This window comes from Cydia pomonella, chromosome 1 (genome assembly GCF_033807575.1).
Source record: "Cydia pomonella isolate Wapato2018A chromosome 1, ilCydPomo1, whole genome shotgun sequence".
In the NCBI taxonomy this organism is placed as follows: domain Eukaryota; kingdom Metazoa; phylum Arthropoda; class Insecta; order Lepidoptera; family Tortricidae; genus Cydia; species Cydia pomonella.
The window spans coordinates 16506993-16529786 of NC_084703.1; the positions used below are offsets into that span (position 1 = coordinate 16506993).

Sequence of the window (22794 nt, forward strand, 5' to 3'; positions counted from 1 at the left end):
AAAGTAAAAGCAATTGGAGGGTTCATTTTCTTTTAAAAAGTTCTTTGGTTTATGATTTTTCTAATGATATGCTACACACTTCCATAAAAATAAGGCTTCCCAAATGAAATTTCAATCAGATTTTGGGTAATATAGGAAAAAGCATTTGATAATTCGTATCTTCAGAACCGAGGCTTCTAGGACCAAGGTTCCAAAATCCAAATGTTCCTTGCATATTCAATGAAACATATTGAATTACAGAAAAAAAACATTATTTATTTTTATTGTGTAGTTCTAATTTCAGTTTCATTTGCGACCATTATTATGTCTTATTTATTAATATTCTATTAATTAAATACGAATAACTATAACTATAAACGCGATAATACCACGTGGGCCGAAAATCGATGATCTCCTTTTTTATTTTCAGAAATACCTAATTAATCTTTTCTTTAATAATACTTTTTCAAAATAAAGCGCCGTACGTCTAATTTTGTGGCAGTACCTTTTATATTTATCGTTGACTTAATTAATTTGAGCTATATTTTAAAGTTGTGATAAACAAGGCCCAGACATTTATCTGCTTAAATCAGAATACAAACAATACAATGACTAAAACAGAAAGAAGGAAATTCCTTTGTGCTAATTTGTTGGAGATAATTAAACTTTAGGTACTTTGTACAGAGTATAATATGACATAAGTTAAAAGTAATAATTTCACCAAATTTATTAAAGTAATAAATTCCGGAACAGTTAAAACCGATAGCGATGCAAGAAAAAATATTATTATTTAACTACTCCTAATATTCAAACGTCTTGGTAGCGGGACATACTTCCGTTTTATCCTTAACAGCCTCGGAAAATAACGCTTCAAAGGAAAACGGTTTGAACATAATACCAGTGCCCATGAAAAACTTGCTCATAAACTCCACCCTGAAATATAATAATGCTGTGAGAACATACATATGTATTGTAATGCCAGAAATAGATAATATATACTCTGTGTTTTTTTAAGTGCATTCCTGAGCTTCAATTAAGTAACTTTCTCAAATAAACTTTTATTCTATTTTACTCCACTTTCGAGATATTCAATGATATACTTTTAATTGACAAGGCCCCTCCTACTACAAGCGTAGACACTCGCCTTAGGACCTGTTTACATATTTGAGTTTATGCATTTGCATTTCTCGGACGATCGATATTCGAAATGTCATTGATATCTTATAGTTTTCAATGTTGGGTGGATTCAAATATAATATCGCGTGTTACAACAATGCTATTAATTACTTTTTAGGAAAAAAATTAAATTGAACTATGACATTTATTTTCCTTAAATGTACTTAGCCATACCCTGATGTTAACGGACTTAAAAACAACCGTGTACATAAGATAGATGAATACTAGTCTCATTTCAAGAATATGAGAACTATCAAGAACTAAATAATAATTCCTTAAAATAGGTGGGATAACTTCTTGTGTTTTTATTCTGTTTCGTTCGTTAAAATGTTATATCACATTTTACTTTTGGTAGTGGCTTTCCATCAAAGAAGGGTCCTTTTGCACATGGAGCATAAGACCCCTTTAGGCTGAAAAGCCACATATTATCATAATGAAACTAATTACGATAACTATAGCAACTAGTGACATTAAAAAGTGAATTCACACATTTACGAAAACGTAAACCAGTTTTAATCAAGGAAAACGTTTTCACTTAAAACGGGTTTTTACGGTAACACTATTTATTTATATAGATACATATAAACGTTACGTTTAAAGTAAGTATATCCTCTATTGTAAACAGATTATATCGCAGTTTGGGCTTCATCATGTGGACTTGTAAACCTTTCCAAAGCTTGTCATGTCTAAAAGCCGTATATTACGCATATGTGAGATCTATCCTTGAATATGCATCACCTATCTGGTCAGTTTGTTATGCTGTTCATAAAGATCGCACCGAAAAATAAAATAAAAAATTAAATTATAAATCCAAGAAAACATCTTCTGAGTACAAAGGTAACTATCGGGAATATAACCTCCTTTCACTTGAGGATAGGCGCAAAGTGGCTGATATGAGCCTACTTTTCGATATAATTAGAAATCGTTTATACTGCCTTGAAATTTTATCTGGCTTATCCGAACTTGACACACAACTCTGTTTCATGTTCGCTTCCACTCCACTAACTATGGTTCTAACGCCGTCTTATCACGGATCCCTCACTTGTATAACACCGAATTCTGCTCTACCGATCCTTTTGTAGGGTCTAAGTATAAATTTAAAAAAGATATATATTCTGTTTTGCTCAGGAGATAACAAACAATAATATAAAATCCGTTTTATATTATTTCTGCCACTTGTTCTAATTCGTTCGTAAAATAAGAAAAATAAGTACTTATATCTTATAATAATAATATCTAAGTAGGCATATTATTACTTCTTCAAGCTATGTGTTGATGGGTACTAGGGAAATGCAATGCAATTTGTTATAGTTTTTTTTTTAAGGAGGTTCTTTCTAAATGTTTAAAATTATAATTTCTTACTATTTCTACCATTAATAAAAATTCAGTTCAAATACTATGTTCAAGTACTTATTTGGATATATTTTAACTTGTGATTTGACTTGTAACTAATACAAATTTTATGGTCTTTTGCCAAAAGTAAATTAAACTTGATTATTAATTAAGTACATATTTTGCGACCGGTATGTATTTTCAAGGTTTCGAGCATTTGTGTGTAAGTATATTGCACATTTTCGTTGTTTTTAAATTTTTTGTTATTTTACTTTTTTACATATTGCAATTTAATGGATGACTGTCATTGGCCTTCTTTTATGTAAGCATTTATATGTTTAGTTATATTTACGGCTGTTGTTATCCTGAATACCAATAAAATAAAATAAAAAATATTGTTCCCTAAATAGTACCAATTATTCAGTCAAGTTATTAAATATCGACACGTACAAAGTGCTAAAGTGCAGTTGTTTGTAATTTGTGACTTACCAATGCAAACGCAGCGTGTGTAGGAACGCAGACAAACCCTCCATTAGCACAAGAATGTTTATTGTAAACGTCCCCCAAATTATAAACACGACAACAATTTTAAACGCTCCCAATATGGTATGATCAGAAAGAGCCATTTTTGAGAAAATCATAATCCAAAGCATTTCCGATAATTCTGAAATACCAAATATTTAAATTAGTAATATTCCGGAAAGTAACAAACCACTCGATACACTATCTTTTATCTACTTGGTCTCAATATAATTAAAAACACAATGCTAAAAATCAATTAACGCCTATTCCATTAACTACCATACAACTTAATGCCAAACAAAAGAACAATGATTGCAAGATGGTTTAGAGGTGTTGAGTGTATTTAACGAAGTCAATAGGGTTGGCCGGTCGAAGTATTAAACAGATGGCGCCATCATAGCTTGCCCTGTCAATCCCTAGAATTGTGTCAAATTCTGGTTTTTTTTTTTGAATTTTGTGACCTGGATTCCAGTACTTTAAGCCAAATCTCATAGAACAAAACTAGAGACAGTGGCAAGCTATGATGGCGCCATCTATGCAAACCTTTGACAGTTGCCAACCCCATTGCTTTTCGGGAACATATACAGTTCTAATTCAATTATAAAAAAAATCGGCTAAGAGCATGTCGGGCCATACTCAGTGTAGGGTTCCGCAGTTACCACTCTGTCAGCATAGGCTAAACGGGGAGTATTAGTAAGTATCATGTAGGTACAGTCGAGTTCATTGAGCAAATTCGAGGCTTCAAAAATAAATGAGCATAGAATAGTACATATGCATCTGAACAGATTAACCAATAACAAATATGTACACATATCACCTGTCATATTAATCTGAGCAAGTATCACAATAATATGTAAACAACTGAAAACTGATAAATGTCTGTACTAATATTTTTCAAAATTATTTAACCAAGTGAAAGTACACAAATACCTACACAAAATATTCTTCAAATATTCATAAGCATGTAGTGGCACAAACATATCTGTACTAACGTTTTACAATTTTATGTGAACACATAAGTTCGTAAATATCTAAACTACCATAATCTAAACAAACATAAGACTTAACAATTTGACAATCATCGAAAAGAGTACGGAAGGTGGAGATAAGAATGGAATCTACATGTACCAAAAAGTGTCATCAATAAACCTTAAATAGGTGGCGCTACAATACCTAGAATACTTGAAAAAAAATCAAATCATAGACAGCGCACTTCACTCCGTCAATAACAATAACTTAGCTACTCTAGCGCTACTCTAGAGAGATTTGGAACTATTATTTATAGCTGACCACTGGACACTTTTGCATAAGTTCTGCCTATGGAGATTGCGTTCCTTACCTCTACCTTCCATAGAAAAGAGTACCGTACTGTCAAATCATACATTTGTCTATTTCATTTCAAGTGTCAAGTCATAGTGGTGTCATAAGTGTTTGCTTGCGGCTTCTTGCCCATTCCTGCTGCTTTCGATTTATGATCGACTTAAAAAAGGTTGTTATCAACTTTAATGACTGGCCACTTACAATTTTAAAAATGATAAGCTGTTCTTGATGTTGATGTTTGCCAAGTTTTATGAATAAAGGGCTTAAAGTCTAATGGCGTTATTCATAAACGCGTTACAGGCCTGAATTAGCTATGAATCGTTTTTCTTCATCTGTCATTTTGACTTACGTATTTGCAAGAAAGGGATAAAACATAATTCAACTAAATCAGGCCCGTAAATTTTTATGAATAAGGGGGTTGTTGTAAAAGTATAATAATATATGTATAATAACATATACAAATTGTTATTAATATGCCTTGCATTGAATATTGAATAAATAAAATTTATTCCTATATCAAAATGTACAGAATTTCCGAGCATTTCAAACACGTCATGTTAAAATACAATATAATAAAATAATAACAGAGTAACTTATAATCTCTAAACTTCAGACTAACTTAAGCCTATTATATATTTTGATAAGTAGGCCGTGAGAACCAGGTGATTTATTTATTCAATTTTAATCCGATATTTATTTACTTCTACGTGCTCACATAAAATTGTAATAGGTTAGTACAGATATTTTTTGTGCCACTAAATGCTTATAAATATTTTAAAAAACTATTGCGTAGGTATTTGTGTACTTTCACTTGGTTAAATAATTTTGAAAAATGCTTACATATTATTGTGATACTTGCTCAGATTAATATGACAGGTGATACGTGTTCATACTTTGATTGGTTCATCTGTTCAGATGCATATGTATCTTTCTATGCTCATTTATTTTTGAAGCCTTGGATTTGCTCATATATTTATGAACTCGACTGTACATCACAAGCATAAGAGAGTACCTTCGCAGCGCTTTGTACGTCTTTTTACTAAGAAGAGAAGACTTGCAATAACTCAAAAACGAAACGAAAGTATTTAAGCTTTTGCTTTAAGTTTTACTTTTTTTATGTTCAAATTTTTTTAATCCATGGTAAAAAAATGATTGTTGGAGACCCGTACTTGTTTTGACAGACCTATCCAACGATATCCCACATCCTAGGATTAAAGGTACCCTAATTATTAATGAGTACTCCATGAGTATATTTATTTGGGCCAATTAGTCTCCTTCCAGGCGCGTCAGGAAAAAGAGGTCGAAAGACGGATTGAAAACGCCTGGAGGAGCTATTGGTCCATGAAACACCTGATGAAAGGTAATCTTCCGATATATCTCAAACGGAAGCTCATGGACATGTGCATACTCCCAGTTCTAACCTACGGGGCACAGACTTGGTCTTTGACTAAAGCTCAGAAGTCCAAACTCGGAGTTTGCCAACGAGCTATGGAGCGTAGCATATTAGGTGTCAAATTGGTGGATCGAGTCCGGAACACCACGCTGCGCTCCAAGACACAAATCATCGATGTAGCTCGGAAAGCGGCCAAGCTAAAATGGGATTGGGCTGGTCACGTGTGCCGAATGCCGAATGAGTTGTGGGGCAAAGTCACTACAGAGTGGGAGCCCGAAAACTCGAATCGGGGATCTGGCAGACCTCACCGGCGATGGCGGGATGAACTGGACTCCTTCTTGAAGGAGTGGCCACTTGGCCAGACATAGCACTCGACAGAGATCAGTGGAGAGATTGGGGGGAGGCCTTTGCCCAGCAGTGGGACACGACAGGCTCCAAATAATAATAATAATTATTATTATTATTTATTTACGGATCGTACGCCATGAATGACTTATGTATTTATGCCAAATTGCAGCTTTATATCACTAACGATCACGAAGCAAAGCCGCGGACAGACAGACATACGGCACCCTAAAAAGAGGACTCGGTGGCCTCCTTATCTTCTCCAACAATACTAACGTGCATGTGCTAACGAGAGTGCCCACAGCCGCAGGTACGACGCAGTGTGCGAAATCGTGCTAAGAACGAACTCGATGGTTTCCACGCCCTGATGGATCATTAGATCACCAAAAGTCTCGGATGCTTCATTCATTTCAAGCTTCCACGCCGCATATGCTACTGGATCGTCCTCCTCGTTAGGTATTTTTTTCTGAAATTTCATCACATAATTATCAGTTTTAACATATACCCGCCATTAATAACGAGATTCTGCAGAACAACGAACTACTTACGAGTATACTTAGTAGTAATAAGTACCAGAGCCTGGGGCTGATTCGAAATGAACAAATTCACAACCATGATCCCTTTAAAGGGCACAATAATATTTTGTAAGGAAAAATTACCCTACAATGTATAATCTTTTTGTTTTAAAAGATGGCAATGAGGCTTTTATTAATTAGGCATTTTACTATACTGACTCATTTGTTTACTTTTTTATATACTTTTGCACCTTAATTACTTTTACAGTACATATGGGGCTACTTTATAGCACTAGTGCGAGAAGTAGCATATTACGTTACTGTGTCGAACATTTAAAGGGCCATATGTACTGTAAAACGTTGTACGATACATGTGCGAATAGGTAATTCGCAACTCGTGTCGATTTAAAACACTCCCTTCGGTCGTGTTTTAATTTATCGGCACTCGTTTCGAATTTCCTATTTTTCGCACTTGTATCGTAATGTACTATTATATTAGTGTTCTTTGACAACTGATCTAAGAAACACAAGAATAAAACGAAACGGATACGGAACGAAATAGGGATTTGCTAAGCATTTTGGCGGTCATTGTCAAAGCATTTTAGCGAACCTATAGAGTTACAATTACCTATGGATGAAATACTTAGCTAAAATCATATTGTATGTACTCGTTGCTTTACAGACATTGCATACAAACTTATATGGAGGGGAGCGGATGGGGGTTTGATACCTTAAATATGTCTGCGACTGCCTGTACAGTCGAGTTCATAAATATGTATACAGTAGTATAGTAATGAAGAAGTTTTCGGATAGAAGTTAACGGACTGTAATATATTAGATAAATTATTTTCACTTATGACAGTTATGACCTTTTATGAAGATTTTAGCTAAGTTTTATTTTTTCTATATCAGACTGCAAACGATATAACGTCCTAAATAAGTTTATGCCTACTAAATAAATACAATTTTATAATTAGTTATACTTACAACTGTTTCTAATAACTTTTTAGCGATAAGTCCGCCTGTTGTTACCTACTCAGTTAAGTCCTGTCTCTGTTTGTATTATGAACTTTAGTTTTTTTTTATTAATTTTCCTATCACGGGACACTGGTGTTCCGGACAATTAGGAGACGTGCGCGGAGCCAAAGCCAACACATTTTGACACTTTATCACGCAATCTAATGATGAAATCTAAAATGTGTTAGGCCATTAGGTAAAAGCGATGGACTAACTAAACGGAACGTCCGTCTGCCTCATAAAACGGCATGCAATATTATTTCCGGCAGACGCCCTTTCGCCCCCACAAGACGAATAAAGCGATTATTATTATGAACATATTAGGTAATACTTACATGTCAAATTTCTTTACAGTTCATGCCAATTTTATTGAACTATACTTGCCATAAATCCTAATTTAATATTTTATTTAACGATAGGAGGAATTAAATATGCTAAAGGCTAAATATATTTGCACTACATACTTAAAGCTCTAACAGCTTTTAGCTCTATAACATAAAAAAATACCATTAAAGCCTTTCTTTTCTTTTTTGCAACTTGCGCAGCGTAGCAAGGCGGGCCGAACAACATAATCGGCACAGAGAGGACGGCCACAAACAACAGCGCCTGCTGTACGGTTTGCTGACCATTGAACATATAGGGGTCGCACTCCGGCGCGACGGGCTGGGACGTTGACATCAGAACCATGTCGATGAATAGGATGAGAACCAACGGAGCACAGCCTTGCGATTCCTTTACACTGGGGGCTTTAATAATGAATACACATTTTAGTGAGCGTCAGGATGGCCGATGGATTTCAACGAATTTCATTCAAATATGTAGTTATAAACATATTGTACTTTCCGTCTATGTAACGCACTGTACCCTTAATAGAAACCAGTATACCTCTCCCTAAAACAACTCCGAAAAAAAAGGTTCACCCGTCATTCGAATGTCACGATGTGTCGAAGTGTAAATAGGTTTAATATTATTTATATTTTTTATACATATGGTCTGTATTGATTGAACACCTTATATGTATATTTCTTTTATTTTTAGTTGTCTTTAAAAATCTAGACTGGAAGGCCCGGTTGTTTCGTTTCGCTCTCCAAAAAGTAATCCTTTAAATTTATGTCCACAATTCCTGGACTCGATGGCGGGTGGACCTATTAAATCTGGCATTACACCAAGCTAAAAGTATGTTGTTATATTATATGTATCTTCAATATACCTCTTTAAACCTTTAAACAAAATCAGTATAGGTACCAATCCCTAAAACGAGCTACGCTCAGAATAAGCTCCACTGAAAAAAATTGTGTACAGTAGTGGCACGGGCATTAATAAAACATTTTTGTAACATAATCGCCATTTCCTTGATAAAAAAAATCTCGTTAATTTTATTACTTAAAAAAATACCCAAAAACAAATACCGCCCGTGTATGGATAATTTTAAGTTGATACTTCTCGATTTAATATTACAGAACTTATTAGTTACTTACGAGATGCACCGCCATATTTGAACCACTTAAAGAAGATTAAAATGACTAGCCAAAAGAATATGCACAGCAAAAACAGTATCTGAGGTATAAACTGCAGATAAATCTTATATCTATACTGTTTGAAAAACCTGAAACACAGAAAACATTATTATGTAAACGTGACATAAAAGTATGAATTCAAAGCCACTTAAGTTTCATTTTTCATATAAGCTTATATCGCTGACTGTACTTTCCGATTCTAACAATCCCGAACTCTTTTACGTGTGCGTTGATTCATCACACACATCACAGTCCCTATGGCTATATTTATTATGGATCAGAAAAAAGTGTACTATTTACTTTTTTGAATAACAACTTTTGGGTTATGTCGATCCAGAATCGCGAAGACTATTATTCAAAAATATAAGCATGTCATACCGCTACAACTTACACAAAATTAAATAAACTAAGACTCAATCCAAATATCATATGGGTAACTCCAATAATTATAGAGAGTTTCATTTTTAGTGAGTTTTCGAACAGGATCTTGTTCTTCGCCAACTGAAAACGTAAGAACTTTAATAACACCTTTAAGTGCGTTCGCTACTTAGGTAACCATGTACCTTTTCACAAAATAAAAAAATAATTTTAAGTGTGTGTTCTTGGTGCTTCAAGAACATATACTTAAATTCATTCATTAAAGTTTACGTAATCAATTTACAGGGAAAAGTAAAAATGGTATTATTTTTTTGTCTCATTAATTAATACAGTAACAGGTGGCCCTAGCATTGCAATATTTGCAATGTCAGTTAAGCTTAATAGAATTATTTGTTGTCGGGGACACAGTGGGTGTTAAAACCTATCGTGCTAATATTGAAACTCGAGCAAGCGAAAGATTCCAAAATTGAACCAGGAACGTATAAAGTGGTTTAGAATGTGGAATCTTGGACATTGCATTGGAAATTGTTCAAGATTTTTTACGTACGGTCAGAAGGGGCCATTGCGAATGAACCATTTGCAACTTTTCAAAAAATACAAGTAGTAAGTCTAGAGCGAGTGTCACTTATACCATGGGTTCGCTCTCTTTTATGTCCGACAAAAGCGTGCCAAGAATACAAGTGGCTCTAGCTCTCGATTTCTTGAATTTTTGCCTTGCATTTGCCCTCTAGTTTCAAGAGTTATTAAACATATATATTTACTTCCCAAAATGGATCCTTTCCAAAAACGTATGCGTGAGTGTGGTCTCCGGGTTCCAAAAGAAAAGACTCTTGTTCAGTCAATTGGGCTAGAGACTGTTTAACTGTCCAACCGGAAGGAAATATTTTGAAGGCTTTTGAAAAACAGTCGTTATATATAAAACCAGCGTAAATGCTGAAACAACTCATTAGCAGCATTATGTATCGACCTGAAAAGTTTGTATTAATTTTTGTGATGCAACTTAAATAATTACAATCGCAGTTCACTTATACATTAAGATTAAATATAAGCACATTTACCGCCAAAAAAGATATTCCATATCTCGCTGTCAGACCTTTCTGCCATGAATTTTTTTTCATTAACAAGCATCCACACAGCAGCTGCGAGCATGATCAACCCGTGACCCATGTCGCCAAACATCAATGAGAAGAGAAACGGGAAAGTTATTATTGTGTAGAGACCTGTAGATATAAATGCTATGATTCCATACATGTGTTATATTTTATTTAATAACGAGTCGCTGCCGAATTTTTTTTATCATTTTCACGTTTTAAGATAATTTGCTCGTGGGAACAAAAAAACTTGCTAGAGCCTGTGCTACTGTTATATGTGGAAGTAAACGTCATTTCATAGAAGTTTGACGTTATATATAACACTTTCACTGTCTGCGTTGTCAAAATCGACGAAAATTCGAATAGACATTTGTTTTGGTGTGTGTGTCTTTTAAACATGTATTGTCTATTCGAACACGTCACAAGTACATACAACAGGTGACTTAAGTTTTTTACATATACAAGCTTTTATCGCTGATTGTTCTTTACTTTCCACAAGCAACTAATACTCATCGAGACAATCCTAACAACCCCAAACATATTTAGTTCGGATTGTTTTATCACAAAGTTTCCATAGCTACCTCCTGCCTCCATCATCAGATCAACTCCATGTAATCATAATCATACATCGTTATCGCGGGAGTAAAAACAAGCCTATCAAACAACACATGTAACAGAATGTCTCTTTTGTATAAACGGAATATCCTGCCTAGACATTCTAAACCTCCAAGATGTGCATTATATCTGGCATGAAGTTTTCATTAGAAAAGGTCAATCAAGCCCGTATTTCGCCAACCTATGAGTCAAATAAAAGTATTAACTTCTTAAAGTATTTCAATTTTAATTTCGTAAGGCAGGCAAAAGGCAAGTTAAATAAAAGCTTGTAAAAATATGAAAATACATTATGTAATAAAATGATGTACCTACATGTGTTTGATTTACTTTGTTTTAAGCAGCTACACCATTATAGATAATTATTACTAAACATAACGTAATATCAAAGAGAATTTAGAATAGAGATGGATTGTTAAATAAAATTTTGAAGCCACATGATTAAAACTTTTAGAACGTCATTTGACTCTGATCCTTATAAATTTATTATTTCACTGATTTGTGCAAAATTTGTTAAATAGATAAAAGTGGCGCCATCTTACTGGGCATCGGCTAAAGGTTGTGGCGACATCTCTCGAAACGATGCCGCCTAACTTTTACCCTTTCCAGTAAAGTTTTAATCATGTGTCGAAAGATGGCAGTAAATTTACTGTGGCTACAAAGTTTTCTTTGACAATCCACCTCTATTTCAAATTCTCTGTCGTAATATATTCACCTGGATTTAATTCTCTGTAAGTAGAATCACCATAAGCCGAAATAAGTGCTTGAAAGCCGTACGTGAATCGATTGGTTCGATGAAAAGTTGGAGGCGTTTCAGAAGTTGTAAGTTTGGACATAAAACAAGGCACAGAGGTTGCCAATTTCTCCTGAAATCACAGTAGTATAGTCAGCTGCAGAAAAAAGGTACCCCCCTGCATATAAGTTTGTATGCAAAGGTGCTAAGCGAATAGTATTGCTGACTGACTATAGTATTGATGACTGTACCTACTTAATTGAGCTGTCTTAAGGCTAAGCATGAGTAACTAATTGTAAGTATAAGCAATATAAGCATGCTTCCACGACTAGCGACCCAAAACAAACTGAAGCGTGAGCGTGGAGATGACAGGTGGCCTTTTAAAATATAACTCGTTTTAGGAGTGCTACACTTCCATTAAAGTACTCTGAGGTAAACTCAAAGTGCAATACTAATTATTTACAAATAAATATTATTGTATCGTTGACATTTCTGGAGTTCCGTCCGATTTTTACACGTCGGCGTCTCGCCAAGTGGTTACCAAAGTAAAAATTGCTACTAGATTATATGTACTCTGGCAAGCTAACTTTGTCAGTAGGTTAAGATGAAAGGATCACGTGATCGTTCTCTATACAAACGCAGTCCCGAAACAGTTTCCTCTCTAGATATTAACATTATAGAAACTATGTAACTACAGCTAAGTCTTTTTTCTTGTCTTTTTTCATTTTTTAAATTATTATAAGACTTAGAAGGTTTGAAAACTTTAACTCTGAATTTGTATGAGAGATCGATTCTTCACGGCTAAATTTGTCAATTTTCTTAATTTATGTCTATCCTTGTTTTTTTTTTATATATAAATCTGCAAAAATATTTCTGTGCTAGTTTTTGATACACCAGACAAAGATTTCGATAAAAATAAGTATCTCAACTACTACTTCGGCTGCTCTTGCATCAAATGGTTACTCACGTCGCTCCTCTTTTTTGCGCTCTTTTATACAAATACGCAAGTCGATAAAATAATATTACCGAACTCTGATCCAATACTCCTTGTACTCGCTCCAAATCTGCGGTTGGAATCCAACATCGACCAATCAAACAATTCTTGGTGATATCAACGGTAAAAAAATTCATAACATGATATATTGCTTTTGCCTTTCTGAGTCTCAACAGATATGTTGGATAAGACTTGGCCATCGTGCGCATTACCATGCAACGGTGAAATTTGGTTTCTTTTAAAACCTACAAAAGAAAAATTAAAAACTTCAAGGTCACAAGGTAGATGACATCGCAGTCATACTGAAATCATAATTGACAATGTTACCTAATTATTCTAGTATAACACGGTCAATGAGCCAAGCCGCGAACGGACAGATGGGCAGATAGATAGACGGACAGCCAGACAGACGGATATGGCGAAACTAAGTGTACCTAATTGACTATGGAACCCTAAAAAGCTTCACAATATACGTTTCAAGTTTAATTTGTTTTCTAGTTCATTTGCAACGTAGTTTAAGTAGGTAACTCTTTTCCAAGTACGTTGTATTTAAATACGTTGTTTTACCTAGAATTTAATAAAATGGGGTCAACTTAAATACTTATATATTTCTTTGGTATATTTTATTTTCCATCAACAACATAAAACAATTATATGTACCCTAGAGCAGCGAAGGCTACGCGGTGACTTAATAGAAACATACAAAATACTTACAGGACACTACAATGTATTTAATTAAGTGATATTTTCACTCGGAATATGTATGACAAACTGTGAGGACATTCTTTGAAGCTAACACGGACGCAGAAGAGTAGCAACCCAAGACGACAGTTCCTGTCTAACCGCGTGGTGAAAGTGTGGAACAGTTTGCCAGAATCCGTAATCAGTGCATTCTCAGTGAACTCTTTTAAAAACAGACTCGACAAACATTTTATAAATGGACAAAACACAAGTGCAGGACAATGATGTGCACGTATTAGCTATAAGCGGCCTGTGTACGTAACATAACAATAGTAACGCCGACCGCTCTCCTTAGCAAATGAGAATTAGCACAAACCTAAGTACTGCGGATCGCAAGGCGGCATGGGAGAGTGAGGTGCTATACGGGTGGTTCTACAAGGCCCTCACGGGATCCGACGTGGACCTGCTCGCGTTGGGGAACTAGTTACGATTCGGGGACCTCTTCCGGGAAACCGAGTGTTTTGTCTGTGCAATTGTGGACAAAGTTATGATGACGAACAACTATACAACAACACCAACCTGTACACGGTGACAGTACAGACGACATTTTTCGGGCATACCACCGCCCTGAGAGTCACTCAGACATAACATTTCCGGTTGTTCTTATCTTGCTAACGTCGAGTACTTACATAGACATAATCTCGTAGGTAGAATTATTCACCAGCAATTTGCTCTCCTATACGGCCTTGAGAACTGCGAAGTACCGTACTACAGTCGCGCTCTATTTTAGGATCGATCTATCATCATTGACAGGACTATTGTAGCTAATAAGCCTGACTTTGTGATAATAGATTGATCGAAACGCCGGGGCGTGCTCGTCGATATCACCATCCCCCATGATGAGAATCTTGTGAAAGCCGAGAAGGTCAAGTCGAGTAAGTATCTAGACTTGGCTCACGAGACAACCGCCATGTAGGATGTTGATTCGACGATCAGAATGATCTGCCGATAGTCGTTTCAGCGAACGGTCTGATAGTGAAGAGTCTCGACCAACATCTTGACTCTCGCTAGTTGGTTGGATCAAGGGTTAGATGCAGAAGGCTGTGGTCTTGGACACGGCGTGTATTGAACACCGGTTCCTCTCTCTTCGGCCCTGACCACCAGTGGCTCAGGCCCTGCCCCGCTGCTGGCGGTACCCGAGGTTAGGTTTTTATTATAATGTGCTTAATATATTTTGTATTGTTTTGTGTTTTGATAATTTACTTTTATATGCACATTGAAAAAAGAAAGATAAATAAAGGAGATAACAGTAATAGCAACGCTGTCGTGTACTCTTGTGTAGATCTTCCACGAGCACAAAAAATACATGGATCGTATCTGCATCACAGTATTCATCTTTAAATATATTATGCAATGTAAAGGCGTAATGCTTGGAAAACGGTAATAATTTAATTTCTGTAGTTACTTGAATTTTTATGACCAGCTCGAATATATATTTTTTCAGCTTGGGACGTTTTCCGAGTACAAATAATATGTACCTATTTATAGGTATCTAGATGTATGTAGTGTACAGTAGGTTATCAGTCCTTCCAAAACTATTTAATAAGTGGCAAAGTTGAGCATTTACGAATTACCAAAGATAGATCGACAATCTTCGTTTGAAGTTGTGTTTCGGCTTTCGTCCTCTGCGATGAGGTGGGCGGGAGCGGGTACAGGTCGCACCGGAACCCGTCGCACACCTTCTTCATACGGGCACCGAGCTCATCTCCTTGAGTGACTAATAGGAAAGCCACCTTGCGGACGTCACTATTCTAATAACAATAAGATTTTTTTTATTAATTTAGAGAAAAGCTTACATTTTAAAGACGCTTACCGTCCTGATTAAATTATATGTTAGAAAACATAATTATATTACTATTACACTCAACATACAAACAAAACAGTCTAAACCTGAAACTTTTATACAGTAAACTGCTCTTAATAAAAGGAATATGGAATTTAAACAAATCATTTACAGCTAATTTTACAAGCTTTTATTTCATTTGCCCTGTTAGTATGTAAGTTAGTGTGTAAATTTGACCCCCATTCCGATTTCCGATTTAGCTGAAATTTTGAATCGAATCGGAGGACAATGCAATATTATGATGACGTGAAGCTGATCTGATGATGAAGACAGAAGGTGACCATGGTGGTGATAAAACAACGCAAACTATGTCATTGTGTTTTGGGGTTGTTAGAAATTGTCTCGCTGAATATTATTTGCCTGTGAAAATAAGTACAATCACCGATAAAAGCTTATACCAAAAATAATTACCAAAAAACTTATCTTTAATATGTAATGCACTTTTTTGGAATTAGTAATGAAAGTAAGATTAATATGTAACTAATTTTGATTATACCTACATACGAGAAAGTTTATGAAGTTAATTAAACAATAATAAATATTACACCGCTACTTAAGATGTAGGGCGAATGACGAATGGGTGGATAAAATAAACTTTTATGTTTTTATTCTGTCCCGTTGACCAGGAACAATAGTGGAACAATTAGTTACAAAAAATGTTGGGTCACGTTCTATTAACATACTTATTAGATGTTCCATTATGGAAAGACACGTACTCGTAACTACCACAAAAAGCGACAGGTTGGACCAAAAGTCTTTTTACATTTGTATACAAAATTGTATACAAATGTAAAAAGACTTTTGGTCCACCTGTATTATGTAAATTTATTTACCCTCTTTGCTCAGGCAACATGCTTATGGCAACGACAACGAGTGACAAGAAAAAGTTGATTCACCCAAGTAATTAAATCGAAAAGTATGACATACGTTCATGGGATCTTTAAATATTTGATCATCATCTGACTGCTTGTAGAAGGCGCAGCCGTGCGAGAGCCGCCACACCATAAGCTGGAAGCAGTACGAGCGCTTGCGCTGCACAAGCCCGGTGATCACCGTGAGGCGAGCTCCGCTGTCATCAGCTGCATGGGAGCTTACTTTGCCACCTGTACTAAAATTAACGCCTAAATGTTAAATAAGTAGGTATATAAGTATTGTAGTCACGTCTGAAAATATCGAAACGAAAAATGTGTCAAAAATAAGTATACACTACCTTAATATATGGGCAATTAAGTCGTGTGTACATATTTTTGGCACTTTTTTGTATCGATATTTTCAGACGTGACCGTACGTACGTCGTTTGTTTTAAAAAGTTTTTACAAACCAAATTGATTGTAGTAAAACAAAGAGCAAGTAAGGTGAAGGAAATAAATACATGAAATTACATTTTCAATAACATTATTTTTATTTCAGTACGTTCTTCAAATTTAAGAAACACCAAATTACATTAATTAAGAAAATTACAAATTATATCAAAGTCGAAGCTCCCTCTTTTTCGCTTATTATAAGGACGAGGTTTGCTTGTATTTTTATACGAATAAACTATCAAAGCGTCCATATGGCAAGCGACAAAGTGGAAATAATTGCAATACATTTTTGGAAATATAACCAAAACTGTATCACTCATAATGCCATAATATAATCATCAGACCTCATCAGGGCCATCATAACTATAATTGACAAGTACAAGTACTAGACAAAATATTATTGCAACTAGAAACAGATACATTATTCAATATAATAAAATATTTTGATTTGTGTTTTTAAGTAGTTAGTCGTCACTACTATATATAAATTATAAACTGAAATAGATGTCATGGTATTTTTGTCCACTTTTTCCTTAAAAAAAATCCACTATGAATACAAAAAACTTGTTTTACAATGTTTAATTTAAGTTTTTTAAAATTATACCCCACTTGACCTAGTTAACTAGTTATTAACTACTTTCAAATTTTGTCCACTCTTTATATTGAGCATTTTCTATACTTAATAAAAATAAAATATAAAAATTACACTTTCAATGTGTCTGAGTTAACGTTGGTTATAAACCTATTCCAAATCTCAAATCGATAGCTGAAGTAGTTTTCGAGATATTTGGCAATGTTACTGACAGACGGACGGACGGACGGACACAGTCGCGCCATAAGGGTTCCTTTTGTACCTTATTGGTACGGAACCATAAAAGTGACTAAGTATTCCAGTGGCAGGTCGGGTTCGAACCGGCTTCATCAACTTACGCAGCTAACGCCATTACCTCTAGGCCACTCGGTCACGCCGCTGCGGCGGCTATGGGGGCCTAGCCGGCGGCTATGGGGGCCTAGCCTTTCAAAGATTGAAAGAAAATGAGACACTTTATGACATTACAATTATTTGCTGACGAACTGAATTCTAAACGGATGACCACATATTAATATCTATTGCTTTGCTGTATTGCTTTATGCATTGAATTCTATAAAAAATGTACACTCACGCCGCTTTCCTGATTGCCCCGAGATTAGCTGTGCGCAGGTCCGCATTGCCAATCATGAGCGAGACGCTGTACAATGTGTAATACATTTCGTTAAGTTCTGCGTAAGTTTTATTCAACGTTGTCACGCTTGAGGACATCTCAACAATAATTCTTTCCCATTTTTCAATGATGGTCTGTAAAGCAGGAATTGGGTGAAAACAACTCTGAACTCATAATAGGTGGACCTTATTACGTTTGCAATAAGGTATCCGAATAGAAACGTACTTTTTTTGATTTTACATTTTGGACGATATGTATTAAATTCGGTAATTTTAGGAAGAAAACTACATAGACATTTAGGCATTCAATTAAATTAAGTTAAATAAGGACAATGGCAATATGAAGTTCTTGTTATGTATTTTGCATTGAGGAAAGGTAAAAGATAATTAAAGAAACCTCGTAGGTATTTGTTTCATGGAGCTCAAGAGCAGGAGGATTGTCGTTTAATTTTGGTATGTAAATAGCATCGTCGCGCATCTTGTCGCTGATGTAGCGCAGTTTTCGCTCAATTTCGGCTATCCGACATATTTCTAGCACGTATGTGCGCTGGAACGCATTAAGTTCTTCGTTCAACTGCAATAGAAAATACGGTGTCATAACTAGAAATGTTTAAAAGCGTTCATTTGGGTTTGATTTCTAATGTTTTACAATTAGAATTTTCCTCTCATTGATGTAATGATAAAATGTGTTTCACTCGCTGGCAAAGTTTGTTTAATCCTCGTGCCTTGAAATCTCAACGCTCAAGATTCCATTTTCAATTTTAGAAACTTTCGCTTGCTCGTGTATCTATATTTGCACCAGGGGTTAAAAAACAACTTTGCCCCTTTGTAAAACAAATAACTATTAATCATATAATATTTTTAAATCTCATTTTACATAGATATTTTACATACAACCATAGGTATAACTTAGTACCTAATCAAAAATAAATAATATTACACCTATAATTCTCGAGCCAGCTCTGTCAGTACTAAAAAGCAGTAAATTTAAAAAAGCAGGCGCGAAGGATCGATGTCTCATACAAAATTTGAATTTCGCGCCTTTTTCTACGGACAAAGTGTGTTTGTCAGAGTATATAAACCGTGCTAAACCTGAGTGAAATACAACGCTTCACGAGCAAGATTGATGAAAATAGTAATTGAACAAAATCAACATTTTTTTAATACTAAGCAAGTACGGTTCACTATACCTAATAGCTCTGAAAATGTGATAGTAATTAGCAGACCTCGGACAGGGTGAGCTGTTTTAAGAGTTTGCATAATATGGACATACCTACGTAGTCATTCAATGGCAGATGTGATGTAATTGAATAACGAATTAAATTATTCTATTTAGATCTTTACATAACTAGCAAAACAAATTAATTGTATAGCAAGCCTCTTTAAATGATAAGCATATTATTTTATAAGCTGGTCTTCGTCTGCTTCTGTCAGTCAGAAATTAGAAGACGTCATAGCTAGAAACCCAGACTTAGATCTGTTTAGGGACTATGCTGAAAAAATTTCGGAAGGAACAGATGTGGACGGTATTTTAATGTACAACTTCACTCCGCTCACTTCAGTGGAAGTAGAAAGGTCTTTTTCCATCTATAAGTGGATATTAAACTCAAGAAGAAGTGCGTTGAAAATTGAAAATCTAGAAAAAATTATAGTTCTTTATTACAATAACCAATAACAAAGAAAAATTTGAATAAATAAATAATACTTACTCGTTTTGTACATAATGCACTGTCATTTTTGTTTAATTATTATTCATGAATTCTTTTTAATATTTCATCTTGAGGCATATCTATATTAACATCTACACTTGACATTAATGACGTAAAAATGGCTCACTCTGTCCGAGGTCTGGTAATTAGTGAGTTTTGATTTTACCTACGACGATTTAAAATGTGCAATCCGGTAAGAAATGAGTCTTGTGAACACCCTGCAATTACTCTAATTATATCTGAAGGTCTCTGGTTCAAATCCTGGCTCCTACGAATGAGATTTTCGGAACTTATGTACGGAATATCATTTGATATTTGTTGGGTTACTTGGGTTGCATTGTCGGTCTTACATAAATATCCCAAATTTCAGTATACATACAGAAAATTGTACATACTTAAAAGCTAGTTTATTACAAGCAATCAGACAGTCTCGTTTAATCTTTTGAACGCCAAGAACACCTAAGGTCGTCGTTATTATAATAATAATAGTCGTGCCCACCACGTCATGGACAACTATAGCTGTTATAATTATGACATACTCGTACGCTGCACTCGCCATCTTAACGCTCACTGTCAAAGTAACATTCACACTTTCAAGTAAGGTTTACATTAGCTGGATTACGCCCGGGACCTTGGCGTGTCAGTAACGTTTTTGTTTATAACGTTAAGCGTTCAAAGATATAAGAGATTTGATGAGAAGAGATCACATGGAGGGAGTCTCCAACACAACGCTCGCAAGCAATTGGAAAACATTGTAAGCCCATTTTTAGTCGATACTTACATCGGTAAACTGCACGCACTCCATTTCGCCGAGATTAGAAAGTACCATAAAGGCAACGTCCGGCGGCAGGAACATGTCGCACTGCGTCATGGGGTCACTCCGCAGCATGTAACTCATCTTAGTAGCTTATTTCCCACTTAAACAAAATATTACCGACAACGTTTTTTATTTAGCAAAAACAAACATTAAATGTCAACATTGACGTAGATATGATTTGAACATTTGTTTGAACCACGAACAGAAAATGCTGTTTCTTCTGTTGTGTACAAAAAGTTTTTATTTGGGTTGAAAAGTGTAAAGGCTATTTTTTCTGTGTGATGTAAAGGACTGTCACACATGCTCATTACGAGCATGAAAGCATACTACTCTACCATTGAGCTAATGCTATCTACTACCATGTGTGTTTAGCAAAATTTCAAAATCTAGTGACTAGGTCAAGTGGGATATCATTTAAAAGTGCTCAAATTGTACATTCCAAAACAGTTTTAGCGTCAAATCCTTAGTAACTTTTTTTTAAATTAACAATCAAAACATTTCAGAATTCAGTTTGCAATTTAGCCAACTTTACGTGTGTTTATTATGGCTCCTCTACACGATGGACCATCATAGTGGCCCACTATGCTGGGCCAGCGTGTAGAGAGGGTAGTGGTGTCGGATGGCTTATGGCGCGCGGGATGGCGATGGGATGGCCGCGGTGTCGGTTTTTCGTCCGCACATCAAAGGCAGTGGACCAGCGATGGCTGTCCGCATCTACACGTGGCCCATCCCTCAGTGCGTGCTCGAACGCGGTCGAGTGAGGACGTTCGTGCTGTGTATTATTTTGATTAAAAATGACGAGTATGTGGCCGCATCACGAAAGAATAAAGTTTTTAGAGTTATATCGGGGAGAAAGCGTAACATGGAACCCCAAACATAAAGACCAAAACTATAGAAATAAGGTACAAGGATATTTAAAAAAAAAGTTTTTATAACAAATAGTGCACGAATTAATTAGAGGATTAGGAAAATTACTACATTACGCAGACATCTGTATATACAGTACATTCACAATTTAAATAAATAAATATACCAATAATAAAAGAAATTAATATTAGATACCTCTTCTTCTTCCTCGCCTTGTCCCGGCATTTTGCCACCGCTCATGGGAGCCTGGGGTCCGCTTGACAACTAATCCCAAGATGTGGCGTAGGCACTAGTTTTTACGAAAGCGACTGCCATCTGACCTTCCAACCCAGAGGATAAACTAGGCCTTGTTGGGATTAGTCCGGTTTCCTCACGATGTTTTCCTTCACCGAAAAGCGACTGGTAAATATCAAATGATATTTCGTACATAAATTCCGAAAAACTCATTGGTACGAGCCGGGGTTTGAACCCGCGACCTCCGGATTGCAAGTCGGAGATAGTCGAAGTATTAGATACCTACATATCTAAATATACATACATAAATTATACCTACATATCTAAATATACATAAATAACATATACCTACGCAGCGGCACATTAAGGAAGAGACAAGTAATGATTTTTAGTAGGGTTTCAAAGCTTTGAAGAGTTTATTGCACAAATTTAAATTGACTTAGGTGACAACCTGTGTGGCCTAGTGGGTAGTGACCCTGCCTATGAAGCCGACGGTCCCGGGTCCAAATCCTGGTAAGGACATTTATTCGTGTGATGAGCATGGATATTCGTTCCGGAGACATGGATGTCTTCTATGTATTTAAATATTTATACATATGTATATAATATGTATATCGTTGTCTAAGTACCCACAACACAAGCCTTATTGAGCTTTCTGTGGGACTTAGTCAATTTGTGTAATACTGTCCCATAATAAGTAGTTTATTTATTTATTTATTGCGATGGATAGATAACATCCACAATAATCTTCTACGTCATTTCTTTTTAATTACTTTATTATTGTGCAGATTAAGAAAAGGTTGGTACGTGGCGTATAAATAAATTGCTGCAGCGGCTAATGCTCCCACGTCCATCTTGGAAGACGAATAGATCGCAACTGAATGTCGCCATCGTGTAGTGGCGTGTCAGCCATCGCATGGCCATCTCGCTGGGCCAGCGCTGGGCCATCGTGAAGAGGAGCCATTACACTTGATGGCTCCTCTACATGATGGCCCAGCGTAGGCCAGTCCTAGGGACGTATTTATGCGTTAGAGGGAGCAAGTGATATTGCCATCTCACTTTACCGCATAGCTGCGTCCCTTGGACTGGCCTACGCTGGGCCATCGTGTAGAGGAGCCCTGAAATTTCTATGAGATTATATTAAAGACACAGTT

General features: G+C 35.7%; 1 protein-coding gene across 1 annotated transcript; it reads right to left on the reverse strand.

Moving 5' to 3' along the window:
* Positions 1 to 651: 651 nt before the first annotated feature.
* Positions 652 to 20949, reverse strand: LOC133529705 (V-type proton ATPase 116 kDa subunit a 1-like). Its single transcript, XM_061867499.1, has 15 exons — positions 20504 to 20949; positions 18411 to 18587; positions 17974 to 18148; positions 16436 to 16629; positions 15240 to 15416; positions 12957 to 13169; positions 11913 to 12063; positions 10553 to 10714; positions 10244 to 10461; positions 9508 to 9659; positions 9078 to 9205; positions 8107 to 8378; positions 6344 to 6533; positions 2977 to 3151; positions 652 to 912 (listed from the first exon to the last, which is right to left on the reverse strand). The coding sequence occupies exons 1-15, from the start codon at positions 20618 to 20620 to the stop codon at positions 780 to 782; spliced, it is 2634 nt and encodes an 877-aa protein (XP_061723483.1). The 5' UTR covers positions 20621 to 20949; the 3' UTR covers positions 652 to 779.
* Between the last annotated feature and the right edge of the window lie 1845 nt (positions 20950 to 22794).

What these genes read in the sequence shown, in the direction of transcription:
- LOC133529705 (XM_061867499.1), bottom strand. Translation starts at nt 20,620, where the DNA reads ATGAGTTACATGCTGCGGAGTGACCCCATGACGCAGTGCGACATGTTC. An exon ending in AGATTGTCGATCTATCTTTG is followed by an intron (nt 13,170 to 15,239) that starts GTAATTCGTAAA and finishes TTTCTTTTGTAG; the next exon opens with GTTTTAAAAGAAACCAAATT. An exon ending in GAGTATTGGATCAGAGTTCG is followed by an intron (nt 12,064 to 12,956) that starts GTAATATTATTT and finishes CTGTGATTTCAG; the next exon opens with GAGAAATTGGCAACCTCTGT.